The following is a 23,374-nucleotide window of genomic DNA, read 5'->3' as shown; positions in this document are numbered from 1 at the left end:
ACCAAGTATTGCCAGCATGTACTCAATGCCTCAGGCAAGACCTAACCATGCACACCTAGTCTTTGATGATGCGCATTTTCAAATAAATTGCTAAATGATAGTTTTTTTATTAGATAGATAACAGTAATTTATAGTGCTTTAATGAAACTGTGACTTATGATATACATGAAATAGTAAATGCAGTATTAATAAGAGAAGAAAATGTAAAAATAATTATTGGCAAAACTGTGCAAGGCAAAATAAGAAGCACATTCCACAGTGCAAACAAAGATCAAAGCTTGTGTGATTCCCGCCACTCCTGGCACACACTCGGTCAGGAATGGATTGATTAAAGAGGGGATTAACTCCCTGCTGTCCTGAGTTTGATTGAATGCACTGAGCAGACCTGGCTGGAAACAGGAGTTATCTGAACCTGCCCAGAGTTTTACCCTCCAAACCAGTCTGGCAGGGTGTGAGCTCCCAGTTCTTTGCACATACTTCAGCAGTGTTTCTATAGCTGCTGAGCTGAAATCTGACACCTGCAGGGTTGGCAAGGTCTGGCATTGCTGCCCATGAGACACAGACCCAGCAGGCCAAAAGCCTTCCAGCATTGCCATCTTCTTTGTTTTGGGGAGTAAAAGCATTTTTTATGAACTTGGTTGTATCTGAGATGGAAGTCATAAGCTGTATTGTGGTTCAAATTAGATCTCAAACTAAAAATAGAAACCTGAGGTCAAATTAATTCTTAGCAAATATTGGCCCATTACTTTGCATCTTGTTTGGTTTCCTGCATTGATCTGAGTTGATGTGCAGAGCCACCAGTTTCCTTGGGCACAGCCTCTTGCCCTTGCTTTCCCTCATCATTGAGGTTAATCGCTGCAGAGACCAAACTTGGGTTTGTGGTTTGTGATCCAGCTGACACCATTTCTCTGTCCTTTCACTGTTTGGCATCCAGACCTAGCACAGCCCTGCTGGATCCCAGCTCCCCTGAGTTCTCGGCGGTTGTTTCTGTCAGTGACTGGCTCCAAGCCATGAAAATGGAGCGATACAAGGATAACTTCACAGCTGCTGGCTATACCACCCTAGAGGCTGTGGTGCATATGAACCAGGAGTAAGTACTCAGAGATATAACAAAAAAACTGGTAAATCTGGATTTAATCAGCCTCTCTTGCTTTGTGCTGCATATCATTACAGTCATTAAAGGAATGGAATGCCTTTCATTTGGATGGAGGATAACTTTAAAATGCCTCCACAATGCCTGCACTTATTTAATTAAACATTTCTGTACATCTGCTTTTGCTAATGCTGCTTGCGGTTGACTCTTAATATTCTTCTCTGCACCAGCATCTGATCCCCTGTTCTCAGCCCCTCGTTCTTCTCTTGCCTTCCTCAGGGACCTGGCCAGGATTGGGATCACAGCCCTGGCGCACCAGAACAAGATCCTGAGCAGCGTCCAAGCGATGCGCACCCAAATGCAACAGATGCACGGCAGGATGGTTCCCGTCTGAGCCAGCACTGAATAAACTCAAAACTCTTGAAATTAGTTTACCTCATCCATGCACTTTAATTGAAGAACTGCACTTTTTTTACTTCGTCTCCTTGCCCGTCGAAATAAAGATCTGCAGCATTGCTTGATGTACAGATTGGGAACCCGAGTGTGTCTGTTGGGAGGGGGCCTCCAGAAATGACAAGCCGTCATTTGAAACCAGACCTGGAGCAAATGGTTTCTTGGAACATACTTCTCTGTTGATCAATGATATGTAAAATACATGTATCTATATAAATATAAAGTCACATTCAAGTTTTGATGCTATGTTTGCTGCCAGATACTGTGCTTAAAAAACAACAGCGTTACTTTCCTTCTCCCTGTGACCTGTAGGATTACAACCATAGTGTTTTATTTGTGGGTGAAACCACCGTTGTGTATCTTTCACTGGAATGAAGAATCTGCCCTAGGATATTCCTTGCAGACTTGATGCATCAATAACACCTTGCAAAAACCTCAGTGAGAATATCACGTGGCTAATCAGTGCCTGCCAATTAATGATCTACCCGTTCGTGGGCTTGAGACATGAAGTGACCCACCCTGTGGATTACTGGGCAAAACTGGACTTCTGGGGAGGTTCTTGGCTGTTGTGCCATGCTGAAGCCTACCACTGAAAGACTTTTGTGACCATCTTGCCAGTAGTCAGCTGTGACAATCGTGGCTGTGGAGCTTTCAGACTTCTTTTCTCTTTCAAGAAACTTACTCCCTTTGCCTCATGGAAGGTCAGTGGAAGTACTGTGTCCAACGTATTCATGGTGCTTTATTTTGTAAGCTGTGCCAGGATTTCATCACTGTTGGGGGAAAATAAAGAAACTGCTGTGGTATGTGTTATTTAGGGTTCTTAATTGGTTTGTAAGAATCTGTGCTGGTTTCCCAGACTAATTGCTGAGCCTTTCCCATTGTTTGCTCTATTTGATGGTAGTGAAAATTGCACTATCTCAAATTGCTCCCAAGGTGTTGCCTGGTAGGGTGTGCAGACAAGGTGTAGAAGTGTCTTAGGGTTCAGCTCAATGCTGAGAGCTTGGCCTCATTTCACACTGAGAGCAGTAGGGATGCCCTTATGTTGTGGTTGGAAAAACTCAACATAAATAGATGCCACAGTGTAAAGTACAAATACTCATAAATGCATCAAGAAGAACCAAAGACTTTTCCTGCATTCTTATGAGCAGCAGTAAAAACAGTATTTGGATTTTAGAAAGATGTGTTTCAGTTGTGGTGTCAGTGGTTTTATAGGAAGGGGAGCAGAAAAAAATGGGATAGAGCATGCTGCCTTGCAGGTTTTGTGCAGCATGGGTGTCAGGCAGGGTAACAGCTCGTGCACAATGATCCTGTTGGATCAGTTGTGGGAACCAAAATCTACTTTGAAAACCAGCCCTGTGGGGTGAGTATCTGGGATTATCAGGGCAGCTGTGGGTGTGTGAAAGCCAGGTGCAGACTGCACAGCTGGGGCCTGGCACCCCTCTGCAGGTATGGCCAAGGAGAGGGAGCATGGAAAAGCTGTCCTCTGCCTTCTCTAGGGAATAGATGGAAGTTGAGTGACTGAAAGTGTGCCCTGGCTTGCTATGGCAATGTGGTTGTCCTCAGCAGGTCACACAGGATAAAACTTTATCCAGTAAAGCTCTGAACACACTGAGGCTTGAATTTATTTGTCATTAAGCTTTTATGACTCTTTTTGAACAGAGTATGTAAGTTAGATTCCTTTAAAGTCCTTCTGAGGACCAAAGTGATGAGATGACCTTAGAAAAACGATGGGCCACTTGCTCTTTGCTGAGCAGGAGGTGGATTTTCCTGATATGTCCTTTAGAACTGACATTGCATTTCAGCTGTGCCAGGCACAATGTCAGAGAGGTGAGATTTGTCGTTTAATGGCACTAAGACTAGTTCTTTAGTCTATAATATTTTGGTCCTACTCCACACCTGACAGCAAATTCAGAAATGATTTAGTGGCTTTATAGGTCAAACTTTCTTAATAATTGAGTTTATCCTAAATCCAAAACAGTTCACTCAGTTGGACAAATCACACATACTGTATTGTCACTCACATCGCTTCTTTTGTCACTTTTAACAATAACTTGCTGATTTTAACCACTGACTTTCCCTCACTCCCAACTCTCTCAGAGAACAACTTGTTCTGAATATGAGATGCTAAATTTGGATCCTGTCAAGTCATGACAGCTCAGTATAAACTGTTCTTCAGTATTACTTATAAAAGCTTTTCCATTTCAAGAAATTTAAGATTTCTTTAAAAAAAATCTACTTAAACCAGCATGTTTTAATGTCACTTTGCCAGGCAACATAAGAAGTAGTTACTCATTTTAAAGACCTGACATTTGTACTTTCAGCAGGAAAAATTCTTCTGCCTCTCCAGTGCAGAGATACTGGAAGTTTCCTTGCTGTGAATCTGTTGCGTTCTGTTGAGATCATCTTTTTTATCTAAAACCAAAATACACCCAATTTTCTGGCCAGTTTGTTAAATTGCTGTCTTGGAGTCTAGTAGTGGTAATTCAAAACAGTGCAATATTTTCCACACAAAATGGAAAACTGTGTCCCTATAGAATGAAAACTGTGAAGGCAGCTCAGATGCTGGGTTTTCAGCACTGCCACTGGTGGTTGTGTTTCCTGTGAAATAAAATATGGCCAATGAGGGGCATCCACTGGAACGTGATTTTAGCTTGAAGAGAGCAGATGGAGGGAAAAAAAAGGTGGCCCATGTAAGTATAGGTAGAAAGATAGAATGGCTGATTGCATGTCTGTATGTAAGGTACACCATGGAAGCAAGATTTTGAAATAGGGAAGGAGGAAGGACAGGAGAGGCAAAGGGTTCCCACCTTTTGAGCGCTGCCATTTGGGCAGGTCTGGGCTGTCTATCTTGGTGCATGTGGTTTAATGCATTTAATTTGGGTTCTCTTTTTGTGCAGGGAGATGGATTTTGCTTTCACAGCCTCGTAGCCCGTCCTGTTGATCACATTGACCATGGAGGAACACAGACTAGACATGAAGCCTTCTGGACCCACAGTTGCGTCTTCCATGGCACTGATTCTGGAAAACACATGCTGAACAGTCATCGGTCCCCAAAGAGAGTGTGACTTTTACTGTCTCTTTTTTTGTTCCTGGGCCACCCACTCCGTTGTTTTTCTCCACTGAGCGATAACTGACTCGTTAAGACTCAGCACCCAGTTGTCACTTGAGGAATGTACTGTATCAAAGCCCTGCAGACATCTGGATTTTGTTTTTCCTCCTCTTCTGCTTTCTCTGCTTACCTTTGGTTTTATTTATATATTTTGTTGTCTCTCCTCATTCCCCTGGCTGTCACCGCTGCATCCCGGACGAATGAAGGTGACAGAGCACTACACATCTTACCATGGACGCCAGGCCAGGTGCCACAGCAAAGAGCCCAGTTCCTGTGAGCTGCCTGTGTGCATTGCTGAAGTGACATTTTACACTAAAGGTGCCATTGCAGTGATATAAATATATTTTTTTTCCTTGAATGGATAATGGATTATTATCTCCTCCGAAAGGTGCGTACGTGTGCTCGTGTGCGTGTGTTGGCGTGCAAGTCACCTCATGTGTAGAGCTGCCTGTGAATGTGCCCCAAACACCTCTGTCCTGTGAGACCAGGCCGATAGCTCATGTCTGAAATGATAGCAAGAACACACACATTAAGAAAGTGTTGAAATTTCTGTATCTGTAAGTGTATTTTTTATCTGCCACACTAACGTTGTTGAGTAGTTCTGCAGCCTGAAACAGGGGCAGTTTCAAGTTAGTTTTGGAGTAATGAATGCAGGATCTAAAGGGTGCTAAAGGTTCTTGTTAAGTGTTTATTTGTACTAGTGCCCTGCTGATGACCAAGAATGACCAGTTTCTCAGTGGCAAGGTGGTGGAGGCAACACCTGCATCTCTCTATCCACTGGTAATCCTGAACTGAATTCTTACATAGCCTTTTTTATCTGCAAAAATAGGATTTTAAAGACATGTTGAATGCTAGCAAATACATGCAGTTCTTCCATTCACAGAAGCACCTCGCTCTGTGTGCAGCGTAATAATCAGAACACTTCCCTCGTTCCCAGCACAGATAAGGAACAAAAATGCAACAGGACCTGTAAAGTTAACAGTTAGCAAGAGTTGTGCACTGTGTCCTGTTCCTTGTACAGCTGAAGAGCAGTTGAAGAGCAGTAGAAGACACTCTTTGCTCCGTGGCCAGGAGCAGTGCTGCAGCATGCTGCTACTGCCTAGGAGAGCTTGCTGTGTTTGGAGACCTCACCCTGGTGCGGCGTGGGCAGCTGGAGTGGAGCTGAGTGCCTGCACCCAGGGACAGGCGCCTGGCAGGGGCAGGTGGCCGTGCTGCCCCGGGGGCTCTCGGGCACATGCGGGGCAGTCTGGACCTGCAGCCCTGCCCAGAGCTGTGACCTGGTGTCCCGAGGTGGCTCCTGTTCCCTCTTTCCCCGTTGCTGACCCTCCGTGGTAATTGCTCTGCTCTGAAGGAGGAGCAGCAGCAGGCTGGCAGGGAAGCGAGGGAGGCATGGCAGGGCACCAGGACGTGCCAGCTGTGCCATGGGCTGGGCCACCACAGGCTGCCCCAGACACTGCTGCCCTCGGGGACAGGCCACCACCGCTTGTCCCCCACGACGAGTGTGTTCAATTGTCCTGTTCACACACCAATGGTTGATGTTTGTCTGGGTTTCTTGCTGTGCTAATTTTGTGATGGATCTTATGTATTAAAAATATATATGTATAAAATACAAAAAAAAAAAAAAAAAAGCTGGTAAGTAACCAGTAAATGGGACTTAAAAAGCAGTATTTTTCTTTTATGTGACATTTTCATAACCAGAAAAAAAAATCTGAAATACTAATCAGACAAATAAAAAGAGAGTGCATTTATTTTTTTGTATCACTGCAAGTATGTTGGAATATGCAAGGACTGTGTAAATTAGAATGTATGAGGCATATTATAATTTAGTTCATACTGAAAAAATCTAACAGCATTTCTTGGTTCGTGCATTTGAACGATCTCTGGGTTAGATATATAGATTTTTCTATTTTGTTTTAATTTGTAATTTTTTTCTCCCTCCGTGAATTTTAGGTACACATAACTTATGTCATTTATTTATGGTCTTTTATACCTAGTTTGTAAAATTGTAAAATAGCAAACAATGCAAACATTTGCATTTGAAAATAATAAAGTAGTTGCTGTACAAACCTGAAATGGACTATTTCAAATTATTGCATGTTGTTTTTAATTTAAAGTTTATCCACAACAGATACAGATAGAGAATTCAGAATAACAATCCTGGTGTTTGCCCCAGAGGGATTTATTCTCTTCAGCAGATTTCAGATTTCCTTGCTGCTGTCCTGAGCCGTGGTGTGGGAAGGGTGCTGCAGCCAGGCTGCTCGGTAATAATATCAGTGATCCTTCCTTGGAGACCAGCTGCTGTCCATGGGCACTGTGCCTGAGAAAAACCTGCAGGGCCATCATTTTTCATGCTCATGACTGGGCTTGGCTGGGGACGGTGTCCCTCCGCTGCTCCCCAGCTGGACCTTGCCAAAGGTGAGATGTCCCTGGCAGAGCTCCTGCAGCTACCAGGCTGTCCTTCGGGCCAGGCTGTCTCCTCTCCTTGCAGCCGTGGCCCTGCTGCTGCGTTGCTGCCCACATTGCTCTGCTCGGGGCTGTGCCCGTGCCAGTGGGCTCGTGGTGAAGACTCGTGGAAAGGTGTCAGGAGCAGCAGCAAATGGAGAGGGACCGCACCCAGGGTCCTCATAAAACAGGAAAGCCGGACAGGACGAGCATAGGTCGAACCAATATGGTTAAAGCTACGTTCTCCGTTTATATATAGTTTACAGTTAACAAAGGCACTCTCATTGGCAAACTAGCATTGTTTGTCTTTGCCTTAAGGTGGTCAGATAAGAAATCATCCTCTAGAAACTTTTTACTCCAATGTTTTAATTTACTTCCAAGTATATGGATTTTACTGAAAGATTTCCTGGCTAAAAATACATTTTTTTTCTCTCCCAGCCCCTCCTTCTTTCCACATATTTATACAGCATCATGAGACAACTGAATCTATTTCCACCTAAAGCCTATATATTTGCATTTCATTCATGGTGAATGTCCCTGTCCTTGAGCTGAGCATGGAGTAGTGCAAAAAACAGATGTGGGGGCCACTGTAGACATGTCAGGAAAAGCAAAATGTTTTTTGACACTTGCAAAGCAAAAGAAAAAAAAGGCTTTTAATGCTCTAAATCAGCAACATGATTAAAACTAGAGCTGGGTTTGAGGCCTTGACCTCAGTTATTTTACCCTTCCCTTGCAGGGAAGTACCCTTGGGCCATTGACTGATCCTCTATTGAATGGGTTACAGACCCCTGACATACCTTATTTCTGGCAGTGGCCCTGAACATAATTCTTTGTTTATAGGAGACTCTGAGAAAATGATATGAACATGTAGACCTTTAAAAGTAGGCAGTAGACATGTAGGCTTTTAAAACCTAAAGCATTTCATTCCAATCAGTTTAATAAAATGTATTCTCCATGGCTGAATGGAGAGAGTAGCCACAGGAATATGCTTTGTTAACTTACTTTCATACAAATGTATTTATATATATATGGATCAATTATGTCCCAGTAAGCTGCTGTGGATTACTAGCCTTTAACCAGACCAACAAGAGATGATATAAATCCTTGTTTTTATAGTTCTTTGAACTTACTTATTACTCTCTTATATAAAATCTTGCAATTAATTAAATGGGCTGAGGCATTTTGAGACATTCATTTTTTGAAGAGTACTTTTAAAATGAAAAAAAACCCCACTGGACAGCAGAACAAAGCCATCATGATGAACCCAGCTCCCCTCCCATTTCTGACAAGGTAACCAGCCTCCCCCAGGGTCAATAAGCATTTATAGGTGCAGGTAGCTGCCTACTGCCAATTTTTAATGATGCTGCTTGGCAAAGGGACGCAGCAGCTCAGGTAATGAACTCCCACTTCCCACTTGGGTTTTCAGCCTTGCACTAAGCATCCTGCTGATGAAATTACCTAAACTCCACTCTAATCATCTTGGGGAGGGACTTTTCAGAAGCCAACCATCACAGCAAGAAGCCACGTGAGCTCAGAGGGGCTGGAGAGCTGTGGGGGGACCTGCTGTGCTGCCCTGGTGCCTCCCGTGCCCTGGAGCCTGCTGCAATCCATGTCCTGAGCCAGCCTCGGAGAGAGCTGCCTCTTCTTCTGCCTCCCCTGCCCTGTGCCAGCCCTTCCCTGCCACGACAATGTCACTGGGATGGTGAAACCGTGCTGCCTCCTCCCCTCCAGCCACCGAGGTGTGACAGGGCCTGAGCAGGTCCAAGGTGGCCCAGGGACCCCAGGAGATGCCCTGGAGGGCTGGGATGAGATCCTTCACTCAGGAACATCAGCAGTGTTTGGGCTGTTCAGCAGCTGAGGCTGGACAAATCCCATGCTCTGGAAATGCAGGTAGCAGGAGGGGAGTGGGCATTGGAGGTGCCAGTTTTCAGCAGGTTTAAATCCAAAAGCCCTTTAAGGATTCTGGCCTCAAGTTTTCAGAATGCTGTGGAGGCCTGTGCCTTCTCAATGCCATGTGCCAGTGGAGTTGCCTGCAAACTCAACATGTAAGAATTGAGCACAGGAGCCCCCAGGGAGAGCCTGGTTCATCTGCTGGGCACATTAACCTGTCTGAGACCTTACCCAGCCAGCACATTCACAATGGGTGACAAGTATAAAAGACCATTTACTTCTGCCTTTTTTTGAAAATTGTTAAAACTCTGTTTGAAAAAAGTGTTTCTAAAAAGAAAAAGGGTTAAAATTAAATGTTGATATTCTTCCACAATTAGAGAAGTTGCTGGGTCGATTGAAGCAGCATAAATGAATGGTCTAGGTAAGGTGACACTGACAATTAAGGAAATAAGGATAAATTAGTTGATCTGAGCCTGCAGGTGGTACGAACTGATTTCAGTGGGAGTGCCCTGACTTGCATCATCTTAAAGATCTAGTCCTTATCTAAGTGCCACATGAAACTTGGGTAATTTTGTTTGTATATTTCAACAGAAAATATATTTTCAAGTGCGGTTTGGCAGTGACTCAAGCAATGATAGCACATTTAGGTTGGTCTTTTTGTCTGTTGATTTTTTTTTATGTGGCCATTACTCAAACAAATATTTGAAGTACTTGTTGAACAATACAAAATAATGGTATCCAACAACTGACAAGAGGGTTTCCCTGGAGTCCTTCAACTCCTGGCTTTGTCAGCTTCTGTTTTCAGGTTCGATGGCAGAGAGGTTTTATTTGCCCAAATGGTTTGGATTGCAGCACGACATCCTCAGAGACCATTTTTGTCATTTTTGCAAACTCTCCCAGCGTTCCACTGTGGCTGCTGAAGAGGCAGGATATCCATGTGCCAGCAGGAGCCCTGGAATGGCAGAGCAGGATCAGCAGCCCTGAATGAGCTGCCTGAGCTGCCTGTTGAGGTCTCAGTAGCAGCAGCAGGGCAGGGCTGGTTCAAGGGCTGGAGGCTCAGGCAGGCTGGTGCTGCCCCACCCTGTACCTGCAGGGTGGCCCTGGGGAAGGCAGGCAGGAGAGCCCAAGCAGTGGCAGCTGCTGAGCATTTGCAGGCAGCAGCTCCACTTTTCCTGTGCCCAGGGACACAGCTCTCTTTAGTGGATTCAAAAAGTGATGTCTGTAAGCTTTTCTTCCACAGATGCTGCTTCACATTTCACCTGCTTTTGTCTTCACACCAGGCTGCACCCTGTTAGGAGCCACTTTTGACTTACTCAGAGTTTTGGAAATTGTTAGTTCTGGAGCCAGTTTATCACACTGAACAGGTGGAAGAGATCATCAACAATTTTTAATCAGCTTTGAAAGTGGGTGTAGTTGATCCAAGAACAAAAAAGCATTCACCAAGTACTAAATCCAATCAGCCGTGGGTGACTGATTGCTTTTAGCTTTCTTAATTGATTGACTGTGGCATTTCTGTGAAGGAGCTATTCTGAAGCCCAAGGAAATTCACACCAGTGTTTCAGTTCTCGGAATAACTTGGAGGTGATGTGTTAAACCTGTGTTTGTCTTCAACAGGACTGTGTGTTATAAGCCAAATATACAGATGGGTGTGCAAGAGCTCTGCTGGAATTATGGGTGGGTTTTTCCTCTTGCTTAGTAACAGGTTAAGTGGTGGAAGGCATAGATTTATGGATCCTTTGAAAAAGGTTTGAGGGGTTTTTCCCAGTTAAAAGCTCCAGGTAGATGCCTAGTAGCATCTATCAATGGAGTTTTCAAAAAGGCTCCTTTCACCCCAACAAAATAGCACAAAATCTGTCTGCATCTGTCTGTGTGTAAGTGAAATTGCCTTTTACCCACACATGTGCACAAGAGCTTTGCTCTGGCTGGCTGTGGTGGTGCAGCTCTGAGCACTGTTGCTCAGCTCCCGTGTCCCTGTGGCAGAACAGCCCTGCTGAGGACACGCTGGGCACTGCAGTGACACAGAGTGGGCACCCTGCTCTGAGGGATGGAGCTCAGGGTGCAAGGGCTTTTCTTTCCCGGGGCTGCCCTTAGGACACAATTCAGGCAGGCTTTGTAACACCAATGTCAGGTTTTTCCTGGTATTTTACCTTACTGACAGCTACTTTTCCTTGCACAACTGTCAAATCCTAAGTATGACTTTCCCAGCAATGTGTTCTAGGGCAAGTCAATAATGTCATTATTCTTTTATTTTCAACACAGTAAGACAACTCCAGCTGGCAATGATTGTGCACAATACACAACGATGCCTTTGGTATGATACAGAGCAACCCGTCAGAAGGTGACTCAGATCCAAATAAAGGTACCAGCCCTCACTGAACAGGGCTCAGTCATCACCCTCAGCCCTCACACCTGTCTGCTGATGGGTTGGGACCAAGCTTCTTGTGGGTTGATTGAGAAGTTTTTAAAAAAATGCTTCTGAACCTGGGAATTCTAGCCCAGAGTCTAAAAATCAGAGTCCCTGGAGCAATCACCTCCCCTATAAAGCACAGACTTATTCCTGGGTCAACCTCATTTTACTAACAGGAAGAAATTCCTCGGGAATATTTTAATAAAAAATAGTATCTTCTTGTCATAAAGCAATCAATCTGTTCCTGAACTTGGCTTGAGAGTTGAGGTGGGACTGTTGATGTATTAAAATGAAATAGATTCAATTGGCAAAATAGTTTCTCTGGGGCCAATTTTTACTTGTGAATAGGGGTAGTTTGGTTAAGGAAAAAGACAAATATGCTGCTTACATTGCATCTTTTTGCTACCCTGACTTCCAGCTGCATTATTTTTGCTCCCATCTGTGGATAATACAACAGGTTTTCTTCAACATGCCCTTTTCAAGGTGTATAAAATCAGCAATGGTCACTGTGTATCCAGCCTTTGCCAGCTGTGGAAATGATCCAAGGTGTATCACAGCTGCTGGCCATCTCTTAATTGAGTAAAGCCACAATTACATCTCTCCCCTGCTCTTGGCTCTCCAGCCAGCAGCTGCTTGGAAGGGGAGAAGGAACTCACAAGGAGCAGTTCCCTGAGGATAAAAGGTCATTTTCCCCTCTTTGGGCTGGGTAGCAGGTCTGGGAGTTGTTATGGTAGCAGGACATGCAGATGCTGTTTCCATGTGAATTACCAGCTGAACTGACTCAAGCCCTGCTGGCCTCACTGCGCTGCCAGGGATGCACCCCAGCCTGTGTCCTGGGACATCCCAAGGGACGATGTTCCTGGGCTCAGATGCTGGGGAGCAGCAGTCCTGGTGCTTTTGTGGCAGGTATGTTTTGTATCACAGCAAGCCTTTAGTCTGGCATTTGCTTGAGGAAAGCAGCAAGCAACAAACAAGTGTGGCTTAAATCAGAAACACCTGCGAAATTACGCAGGGCTTGTGCGTGTGTTTTAAATGAAAGTGGGGGCAAATTTTTTCTTGGCTTACAGTTTTGCAGTTTGTTGAAAAATTACATGGTCTCCATTCCCTCCTTGCAAAGTTAATTGTTGTCAAACCCTGAGCCAACTGAAATAAGCTTTTGTTTCTCACAGTGGAGGAAGAAAAGCTGAGCAGGATCTGTTTGTGTTCTCCAAGCACACACAGCCATTTCGGGGCCTGAGCTCTGGTTTGTGCTGCCTTGATCAAAGCCACCAGATAGAGCAACAGACAAAGGCAGGGCTGGGCAGGGCTGGCAGCACAGTCAGTAGATGCACTTGGCAGGTTTTACCTGACATTCTCCTCTCTCCAGAAACCTGCATTTCATTGCATTAACTGTTAATGACTCCCCACACTGTTACCAGCAGTGCCAATGCTGAGTTTCTTCACCAGTGCCTGGGTCTCCAGTCCCTCCATGCCAACAACCTCAAGTCAAGCTTTGTCTGGTGAAATCCCGGTTTATTGGTTTTCTGATTGCTTCCTTTCTTCATTCATCCCAAATTAATAATATTTCCTGTTCTTCATTCATCCCAAATTAATATTTCCTGTTCTTCAGCTCCCATTTATGTCTAGTTTTTTTTTTCTTTTCCATCATTAAACCTTCATCCGTCACTTTTGAATCTCCACTGGTGAGGAGTTTCCCTTTTCCCAAAGCACTGTGAGTTCCTGGCTGGCCTCACCACAGCAGTCTCAGGACTGGAGAGGTTTGTGCTTGTCACAATGACATGTGCAGAGGGCATCCCTACAGCCCCTACTGCACATACTGATACATTTCAGGGAAAAAAGGAAAGCAGCTCTCCTTAAATTACTGAGGAAATAAGGACAATGTGCTGCTGGGCACTGGAATGCTTCCTTGCTTTGCTCTCTAACAAAGCATTTGTCAAACCCAGGCACGTTCTGCTGTGTGTGGTTCATGTCCTGAGAAGGAATTTGCTCCCTGTGTGTGACTCAGGAGCATTATGTGGTATTGTCAACACACAGAGGGCTGCCCAGGCACTTCCAAGTGTTCACATAGCCCAAACAGCTCCCCAGCACAAGAAATGCCACCAGATGATTTTTGTAATTCTAACTCTTAATTTTCTTGCTGGAATAGAAATCTTTATGTTCATTCATCCCTTTCCTTATTGGGTCTAATTTTATTGATTGTTGAACAGATTTGTACTAATGCTAAGCCCTTTCTGCTTGTATTAAAAAAGGGATTTCCATGGATTTATAAGCTTGCCTCTTTGAATCAGAATGCCATGTTGGTTTATCTCATAATCTTTAATATCTCATTACCAGCAGGAACAGCATATGGAATCTTAAATTGAGCAACTAAAGGTCTTGGTTGTGAACAAATTGTGTTCATTGTAAAGTCTAAATCTGTGCAGAAAATTCCCTGTGCCTCTCCCATAGGTAGCTGCATGAAGTATAGATGCAATGACTTACAGTGCAGTACTTACCAAGGGCAATATCAGACTGGTGGGATTGGAGCTGCCTTGCTTCATTTGTTTCATTTTGCAGCTTTTTCTCTCCTCTTTGGCATCAGTGTTGTGTCCTGGGGCTTTGGTTCAAGTGGAGCCCAGCTAAAGCAGCTGCCTTTCAGCTGTGTGCTCGTTTGTAGATGATATCTGATATCAATGGTGCTGCTCTGCTGTTTATGTATCATTTTGTGAACTAAATGGTATTGTTTTAATGGATTTGCTGAAGAGCACAGCCAAGTATTCAGCTCATGAACTGTCCTCTCTGATGCATTGCTATTTGAAATTCAGTGTGTGACTGATCTACTAGGTTGCATAGAATTTTTTTCTTTAGGTTGCCTGAATCAATCAAACTTTCTCAGTGAGAAACTGTAATTTAAAAGAAAAACACACAGAACTAAAAAAACCCTGTTTATATTCTAAGGCCTGGATTTTTAGGAGTGTGAAGCAGCATTAAAGAAGACTTAAGAAGTCAGCTGGAGTTTTCCTGGCATGAAATAGCACAGAGTTAGTGCAGTTTGTCTTACAGCACTTTAGTTCAGTCCCAGCATTGTAAGCAGGTATAAATCTGAGCAGCCCTGATGAGTGAGGAAGTTGTCTCTGCTTCAGTCTGGTCTCCAGGCTGTGAAAAGTTGGTCTGAAATGAGGAGACAGCTGGGGCAGAGCTGCAGCCAGGCTGAGAAACAAAAGGGAGGCCAAGAAAGAGGCAGAGAAAAAAGGCAGAGGAAAAACTTCTAACACAAAAACATGGGAAAAAAACCAAAATCATGTTACAAATTTTTTCAAAGTGGAAAATTTGCTCATTTTTAGAGCTGTCACAATGAGAAATGGAGGCACAAATGAACAGTATTTGCTTTTCTCTGATGAATTAAAATAATATAATTATGTTTACTAAGTGCCAAAAGAAAAGATAATCTCAGAACATAAAGTTTGTTATGTGTTAAGGAGTTCAGAATAAGACCATGGACCCAAGACATCTCTGGATGTGGCCTGAGGAATGAATGTTTGTAATGCATTGCATATGTCCCTCCATGCACATCTGATCTGGAGCTGGCAGTCTGTGCTGTTATTTCACTTGATTTGTATATTTTAAAAGCCCCAGCTCCTTCCTCACTGAAGATGAAGAGATTATCTTTTATATTTGTTTTAATTGGACACAAGTAAAGCAGATTCCTGACAATGAAAAAATCCAAACATTTTTCTTTCTGTTGCTTTTTAGAGAACAAATATTTTTAAGGGTTCAGAGGGCTCTGCAAGTCAAGTGCCAGAACTGGGAAATGAGGAAAGGTAGGAGATAGAGGGGACATTGTGATGAAAAAGAATGACACAGTCTGGCTGGGGAAAGCAATAATGGATATGGGTAGAATGAAAGGACTGAGTGCTTGGCTGGTGTTAATTGGTCAAACTCCTCTAAAGTTGGTAGCAGATTGATTCACAGCAGTTGTAATCCTTAAATTAAATCCCAGCCCCACTGGGAGTTTTATCATTGTCTTCAAAAGAAGAAAGATTGTAACCTGTGTGTTATTTTATTCAGTTACCCAGTGAATCTCTTAACAGCAAAAGAACTGGGCTCAGCTGGCTCTTCCCTGGGGGAGGAGTGGGGGTCAGGCTGCTTTAGGAGCTAGAAATGTGGAACTAGCTCTCTGGAAAAATTGTCAATAAACCTTCCAAACAAGCTTTTGTCTCATCTTACTAGTTGATGTTTTTTCACAGCTACCATTCAAAACTGCTGAACTGCAAAATTTTCAAATCCAAGCCAGGTGAAAACTTCAGCTTTTGGCTGGTTTCCTAGGACGAGTTTGGGTCTGTGTCCAGCCTCCAGCAATGAATGCTGTGTTTTCACAGGGCCATGGCAGAGAGCTGAGCTCCTGCTCACAGACACAGGAGCACATGCACAGATTTCATTTTCACTGCGTGGTGTGCATGGGAAGCAGTTGTTGATCCTGGCTTATCAGAGGGTAAATTCTAGGTATATGGATGCTACTGTGAAGTGTTAACCAGGCCATAATGGGAGATGATGGGATTTAATGACAGGATGACAAAAAGTGCAGTACTTGGCTGGACAAAATCTCTATCTAATGCAGTCGGCATGGGACTGAGCTCCACTGTTGAGATTTCAGAGCTACCACAGGCCACACAAACCCCAAGGGACAGAAAAACAGCATAAAGCTCCTATTTTGCATATTTTGTGGGGGTTTTTCCCATGCCTTGTGACTATTGAACCATCAGAAAGCTGTTTTAAGTTGCTATTCAGACTTGGTTTGGCAGTTTCAAGCTTATCCTCCTAATTAACTGCATGGAGTTGCAACCTGTGTATACAGAATATTGACACATTCCTAATTCTCTTACTCATGTATGATGAATTTAAGATACTAAATTCAACTTCCCCTAGGATTACACTTGGCTCTGTTCCTCAGGCTCTGGCTGAAACAGTGCAAGGAACATCAAAATCCCACTGTCAACACCATACAGATCCACACAAAGCCAAGACAAACTCCCATCAGAGCCCAGCACACATCCGCACACGACTGCATGGGAAACAGGCAGGAAAGCACTTTATACATGGCTCAAAGATGAGGATATTCCTGGGGAGGACTAACTTGCTTGCTCTGAGTCTTCTTCCTGAAAATTTGTTTATTTTTCTGTTAAAAAGAAATGACTGGGTAAAAAGCAAACTCCCCTTTGTCATAGAAATGCAGTCTCTTAAGGTGGCATTGATGAAATATCTACTGTTTGGGGATGTTCTGGTCAAAAGTAGAATTAAAATTAGGATATAAGTTTTTGGCAGGAATTCACTTGGTTTTTATGTGTTGAAAATAAGCCAGAAGAGTAACTGCTATGCCAGAATAGTGGTGTTTTAAGGGCTTTCAGAAGGCAAAAGATAAGAGATAGTTTTTGTATCTTTGTGGTGTTTTCTTTGATTTTTTTTTTTCTTTTCTGGTGAACCATTCCTCTGAAATTGTTTCTCAGCTTTTACTCCATGCAGTTGTGGTCTTCTCAGCATTACCTTTAGTTTCTGTTTTATTTTCCCTTTATTCCTGTACTGACTTTGCAGCCAGATTTTCAATTCCTTTCTTGGTCAGATTGCTACCGATCCCTGTAGTGTCTGAGAGCTGCAATATTTTATCCCATGATTGCTTTCTGTAATTGTGTACCAAATACAGGCTGCTGTTGTGTTTGATGGGAAGTGAACAGTGGTGCACAGCCATCATTACCTGAGTCACTGAAGACTTCCTGACATTGGCAGCATTCTTGCAGAAGTGCTGTTAGCAGAGGGGAGGGTAAGGCTCCTGCCTCCAGCTGCAGCTTCCCAGCTCGAGACACCTTTGTGGGCAGGGGAAGAATAGGAGGAGTATTGAGCTCATGGAGAGCAGGATAAATAATTATGGTGGGGAGAGCTATGTTGAAGGTGTGGAAAGGGCAACTTTACTTTGGCCAGCTTGAAATGGCCTGTATTCTCTGCCAAGCCTCATCCCTTCTCCTTAAAGCTCTTAGTTGTTTAGTCTGTTCTCAAACAAGCAATTGTGTTTTCTGTTTGAATGAGAAAATAAAAAATAATCAGAGAGATCAGAATTATATATTCAGATTCCAGGCTTTTTTTTCCTTTGCATGGTCACAGGAAGCCTAAGTTTGTGAATAGATAGGCTGAGACCCCAAAGGTGCTTTACTTTCAAATTGTATCTAGGAATTTCATTTGGGAGTTATTAGTGAAGGGCACTTTGGGGGGTTTGCCTGCATACCAGAACTGTCCAGGCATCAGATTAACTTTGTATGAGGACAGAAGAGCTGAGGAGAGCAGAAGCCCTTGTGACACCCTGCCCTTCCTCTGTCTCTTCTGCTGTCCCACCAGCTGTCCCTGTGCTTGGGGGCTGCCTAGAACCTGGTGGAGAAGCCATTGCTTAGGACAGTCTTGTAATTCAGCCCAGATCAGCACCACACCCCTGACAGCCAACCTGGGCAGCTTGAGTCCAGCAAGAATTCAGAATGCAGATCTGGGCTGGAAGCCATTCACCATCCAATTGCCACGACTTGAACACGGACAAGCAAAGAGCTGGAGTCAAGAGCAGCCTGGCACACGGATCCTTCTCATGGCTCCTACTGAGCTGGCTCTTGAGAAATGGGCCACCAAACTCTGGGACACTGCTGCAGCTGTCAGTGCTGGTAAATAGCTGAAGCCCTTTAATGCTGCCCAGCTTAGGGGAGTTAAAAATTCCATCACATCACACCACAGCTTCCTCTTCGTGCTGCACAGGCACTCCATAAATCCACACAGCTCTTTCCCTCTTATCTGAATCGCAATGCAGTTATTAAACAAATTGTAAGTCTATTTCATATCCTTTTTACTACTTTGAAAACTGCACAATATAAGGCTTAATAAAAGCTGAATGCTCCAAAACTGCTCTTAGAACTGAAAATATGACTACATCAAAAGACTTTACAAGGGCAGGATTTTAATGGCTGAATAATATGCTGGAACAGAGCAGTAATTTCTTCTCGAATGCTGGGATGAATTATTTATGCTTTGACAATATTATGTGTCTCTAAAGCAGCTTTTAGTTATTCGCCTATTGGTGGACACAGCTGATCCTGCTGCCCACTCTTGTAATTACATTAACCTCTTGACACTACATGACAAGCTTTTCCTGTGAACTGCGATCAATAGCCCATAACTGCTACCTATTTAATAGGGCCATGGTTACACTTCAGTTCAGATATAATTAGCTCTTTTCCCCCTTCCTCTTTTAACAGAGTGTGGAAAAAGCCCATGTTGTTTAAATTAAAAAAAAAAATACACACAACAAAATAAAGGCTGTTATGGAAAAGAATAAAAGCTTTCAAATCGCTGAATAGGCAAGTAATATGTTCCCTGAGTTTGGTTCAGAAATGTACAGCCCTTCCATTAGTTCACATCTGCATTTAAAAGGAAGGGGAAGCCATAGCCCAGGAAGACTTTTAGGAATCACTTACAGAAGTGTTGGTACAGGCGGGCAAGGCTGTGAGAGGATACAGCTGAAGCATATGCTGATAATGAGATGAAGGAGCTCCGTGTGCTTTCACATCTCATTGCATACCACTGGAGCTACCTTGTCTCAGGGATATATTTAGATTCAGATAAATACTTACAGGGCTTGAAATAAAAGTGTTTGACTAACTGTGTTAACAAATAATGCTTTCTTGAAGCTAATCTTTTTGCTGTTATGGACAATTTGAACAGAATAATGGATACAATATGAAAGAGATTGATCTTCATCTTGATGCAATAGAAATTACCTGTCATGGGGCCTTTAAAACACCTTTTCATTCCTTGATCTGTAGGGAGGTGGCCATGCCCATGCCATTGACCCAGACAACACTGCCTCAATTGTAGTTTAAAAGTTTGTATTCTCTACTCCAAATAAATTTTTACATTTTTGTGTGCTACTTTGCAAAATGGCCCACAGGAATTAAAGAGGTTTTGTGGGTTTTTTTAATTTTTTTTTTTTTTTTGGTTGGTGGATTGAGTACTTTATGCTGCTGCTCATTTTAACAGAACAGGACAAACACCTGTAATCAGCTTTTATAACTTTTAAAAAATACTCAGTTTGCAAGGGTTATATTCTTTCAGCCAGGTTCCAAAGAAATCAAGCTGATGAACTTTCCAGATACTCCAAGGGACTTCCAACCAGGTTTGCACCAAGAACAATTAATGCTATTGACACATTACAAGACAATATTGGTAGTGAAAGAACCTGGCTGGTTTTCTCATCAGAAACGTTTCTCTCTAGATCTGTGAACCCTTTCCATTGGGTGCCTCTATGTTTTTTAGGAACCTCACTTGCATTTCAACCCTTTTGGAGTTAGACGCTTAAACTTATGTAACATCAGAGTCCTAGGACTAACTTGTCTTCTCTGAAATTACTGAAAAATATTTCTTTACTTGCTTGGCTCCACTGTCAGGAAATGTTCTTTTGTGAGCCTACCTGTTGTGACAAGTTTTTTTAAAATGCAAAAATTACAGACTCTAACTTCAGCTTGTAAGCAGTTATTCTCTAACATTCAGCTTATAGGTAGTTATCCTCTAAAGAAAATACATTCACTTGTAGTAAAAATAATAGCTTTTGTTTCTTGTGTTTGTACACTTTACTGACTTAGGTGGGGCTTAGAGCGTGGATGCTGCTGAGGCCCTGGGAGGCCTCGTGACCCTGATCATGCCTTGTCACTAAAACAAAACCTAAACTGCTCTCTGACATTGGTTCTCTGGATTAAGGGTGAGGTTTGGTGATTAACAATATGTAGTCCCAGGAAGGCTTACCTTTGCTTAGTAAATATTATATTTCCTATTTCATGACTATACCAAAGCCATGGTTTGCCCTGCCCTCAAAAGCTGAGAATAGAATAATAGATATGAAAGCAGATTTCTGTTATAAAAACTTCCTTATCAGTGTGTGCAGTTGCTATCTGGACATATTTTGTTCAGCACAGACAGATTACCAAAATTGTTAATACTCATCTAAATTAGAGTAATAGTCCTGTTTGAGATGGTAACTAGATGCTCCTGGGAATAGCACTGAAGTCATCAACCATAAGGCAGAGATTCCAAAGAAACTCTGAAACACCTTCCCATTTCTCCCAAGAGACAAAAGACAAGAAAGAGAAGAGCTGAATAAGCAGTTAATAACATATAATGAGTTAGAAGTTTAAAGTTTATGATGATTCATAATTATTATAAGAAACCAGTCTGTCAATTCATGAATTCAAGACAAGCTTGTTTTCCTGCTCGCTGCCTATTTCCACTCGCTGTAGCTGTGAGGTGTTGTACTGCCTTTCAACAGAACCTCCTTTTTGGAGACATTTTTTTCTTTCCTTCAGCATGTCTGTCAAGTAAGCAAAGGGTTTGGCTAGGTTTTCTGTTCCTTCTCCTTAAATTAAAAAAAAAAAAAGGATGCCAGTCAGAAGTTCTAAGATATTTTTGGTAACAGAATTTCCCTCACGCAGATTTCTTGATCCCAGTAGCTGACAAGGTGTGTTAAAGCAAATTCTTATAAAACTGCTGTCCTAGGAAAAATGATAGATTATCTGCTTCTCTGCAGAAGGCAGACATCCTCTCTTCATGACTTGAGTGTGTCAGAGGTTCTCAAAGGTGAATCTCTTGTAGCTTTGACAATCTTGAGAACAGAGTGAAGGAGACAGAGGTAAAAGACCTGAGGGGAGGGCAGGGAAAGGAGAAGGAAGGCTGGTTCCCAGAGCAGGGCAGAACCAAACCTCAGCAGCTGGGATGGGTCTGTCTGGGACACTGACATCTGGGGATGCAGCAAATGAGAAAAGGGACATTTAGCAGCTTACTATCTTCCACAATTAAGAACCCCTCCACCCCAGATGGAAACAGTGATAATTTTCTTACTATTTTTATAGGTTATTTCTGATAAGATGTTAGAAGATCTCAGTCTTTCTTTGAGGCTCCCCTTGTGTTATTTAACATATCAGTTACAATTTGTCTGCCAAAGAAACCCTCATCTATTTAGAAAAAAAAGGGAATGTTTTGTTATTCCCAGTTTACAAAGTAGGAATTGAGACTCACTGAGAGGTAGTTATTTTATTAAAGGTCACCCAGACAGTATGTGACAAAGTCAGGAACTGAAGTCAGATCTTCAGGACCACAAACCTGTTCTTTAATGTTAAGGATATCTTTCCTTCTGCATTTTTACTGTTTGGAATAGGCTGAGAAGCTCTTCCTGACTGTAGATTTGTTTAATGGTATTACAAGATTAACACTAGTCATCTGGCTGGAATTTTCCCTAACAAGTCATATCACTGTGTGTTTATTTAATATAACCTTTCATTTTCCTGCCGGCAAATATTTCATTTCAGAGATACTAAGCTGACTGAAGTTACAACTTGCTCGAGTGATATGGAATTTGAAGTTAAACAGCAGACTGTTTGTTATATTTATAACTGATAGCAAAAGGGATTTCAGTTCATAATTAAAAATAAAAAAATCAGGAGCTTGTCAGCATTAAAGTGAGGGAAGTCCGCACTGGGAAGTGCACAGCATAGCTGAAGTATTTATGCACCTATTTATTTTCTTGCACACCCATGTGATTAATCTGTGTGCTATCAGCTGGTCTCCCAAACAATGATTTCCTCAGCTCTGCATTGCACAGAGCAGGGCACGGCATGAAATGAGAGCTGCTTCAGCTTTCCTGGGCTGTTCTTTGTGCTGCAGCAGCAGGCAGAGCCTGGATTGTTATGAGCAGGGTGTTCCTCATCCTGCCAGGCCTTTTCCTACAGCCCCTGCCAATTTGGCCTCACAGTGGGGTACGCTTGTCTTTGAAGGCTGAATGAGCTGAGAATGTGGTTTTGATTCTTATCTCGAAGCAGATTTGGCACCTTCATCTAACATGGGGAAGGGGAAATGAAAACTCAACCTGGAATCACCAGTATGGCAATGCAAAGTGCTCCTGTGAGGCTGGCAAGGCACAAACCTGCAGGGGACATGCCCATTAAGGACTAGATTACCCCAGTTTGGGATCTTCTACTCCAGAGGACACAGCAGTATTCTTTTCTAGACAGGAGAATTCAGACACCTTCTAAAGGCACCTGAATAAACAAAGTCTATGAGCATTTCACTGAGGTAGCACTGGAAGTCATAAAAAAGATATTTTCCCTGTTGTGTGGTAACCCACCCATTTGTCCATACATTATTTAATTCTGGTCACATAAGAATGGTAAGCAAGGGATATCTTATGTTCCCTTTGAGATGCTACAGGCATAGTATTCCATTACAGCACATAGTATCCATAATGGCTTGAGAGATACCTTCACTATATCCAGTGTCCATTTTGAACAGAGAAGGAGAAAAATGGTAACATGATCACACTTTCCATAGGCTGGGAGTTGGGATACAGCTGGGCTTCTTCTGCTGAAAGAGAAGCCTTGAATCCAGCAGAACAATCTGCTTCCAGATTTGTTTTTTCATTTTTATTATTCCAGATTGGTTAGGGGGGCTTTGTGGGGGTGGTTAATGGTATGAAAGAGGATTCAGCTACTGTATAGCAGTTGTCTGCAGCAAGCGACCAATGAATCAAGCAACCTGCTGGCTGAGGTAAACAGAACATAGGCACTCTGAAAAGAAAAATACTGGAAACCTGGGCCTTGTATTTAGATATAAGTTTGTAGGCACACAGTTTGTGGTGATTGGGATGGGGCTGTGGGAGCCTCATCCCCAGTGTCACAGCTGTGAGCAGCAGGTGAGCAGCACTGACACAATGAGCCCTGGAGTGCCCAGGGGCACTGACCAACCACCAAAGGGAACAGAGGGCACACAGGTGCCATGCATCAACATGAGGGGATAAAAGTCTGGGCTAAAGAACAAGGGGAGCAGATGTTTGCAGCCTTCTGAAGGGGAGTGGTGTTATTCTGTATGGGCAGACACCTGAAGCCTTCTGAAGAGGTAAGGTGTTGCTCTGGATGGGTTGAAGCTTTCTGAA

General features: G+C 43.0%; 1 protein-coding gene across 1 annotated transcript in view; it reads left to right on the top strand.

Moving 5' to 3' along the window:
* Nucleotides 1–6,728, top strand: part of EPHA4 (EPH receptor A4) — a 104,568-nt gene extending 97,840 nt beyond the window's left edge. The window contains exons 16-18 of the mRNA XM_021553675.2: nucleotides 935–1,090; nucleotides 1,373–2,247; nucleotides 4,444–6,728. Of these exons, the coding sequence (XP_021409350.2) occupies nucleotides 935–1,090; nucleotides 1,373–1,487 (271 nt within the window). The 3' untranslated portion in view covers nucleotides 1,488–2,247; nucleotides 4,444–6,728. The remainder of the gene's footprint in view (nucleotides 1–934; nucleotides 1,091–1,372; nucleotides 2,248–4,443) is intronic.
* The last annotated feature ends 16,646 nt before the right edge of the window (nucleotides 6,729–23,374 follow it).

This window comes from Lonchura striata, chromosome 10 (assembly GCF_046129695.1).
Source record: "Lonchura striata isolate bLonStr1 chromosome 10, bLonStr1.mat, whole genome shotgun sequence".
Classification (NCBI taxonomy): domain Eukaryota; kingdom Metazoa; phylum Chordata; class Aves; order Passeriformes; family Estrildidae; genus Lonchura; species Lonchura striata.
Note: the sequence above shows the minus strand (reverse complement) of the source record. Positions and strands in the feature narration are given on the sequence as shown.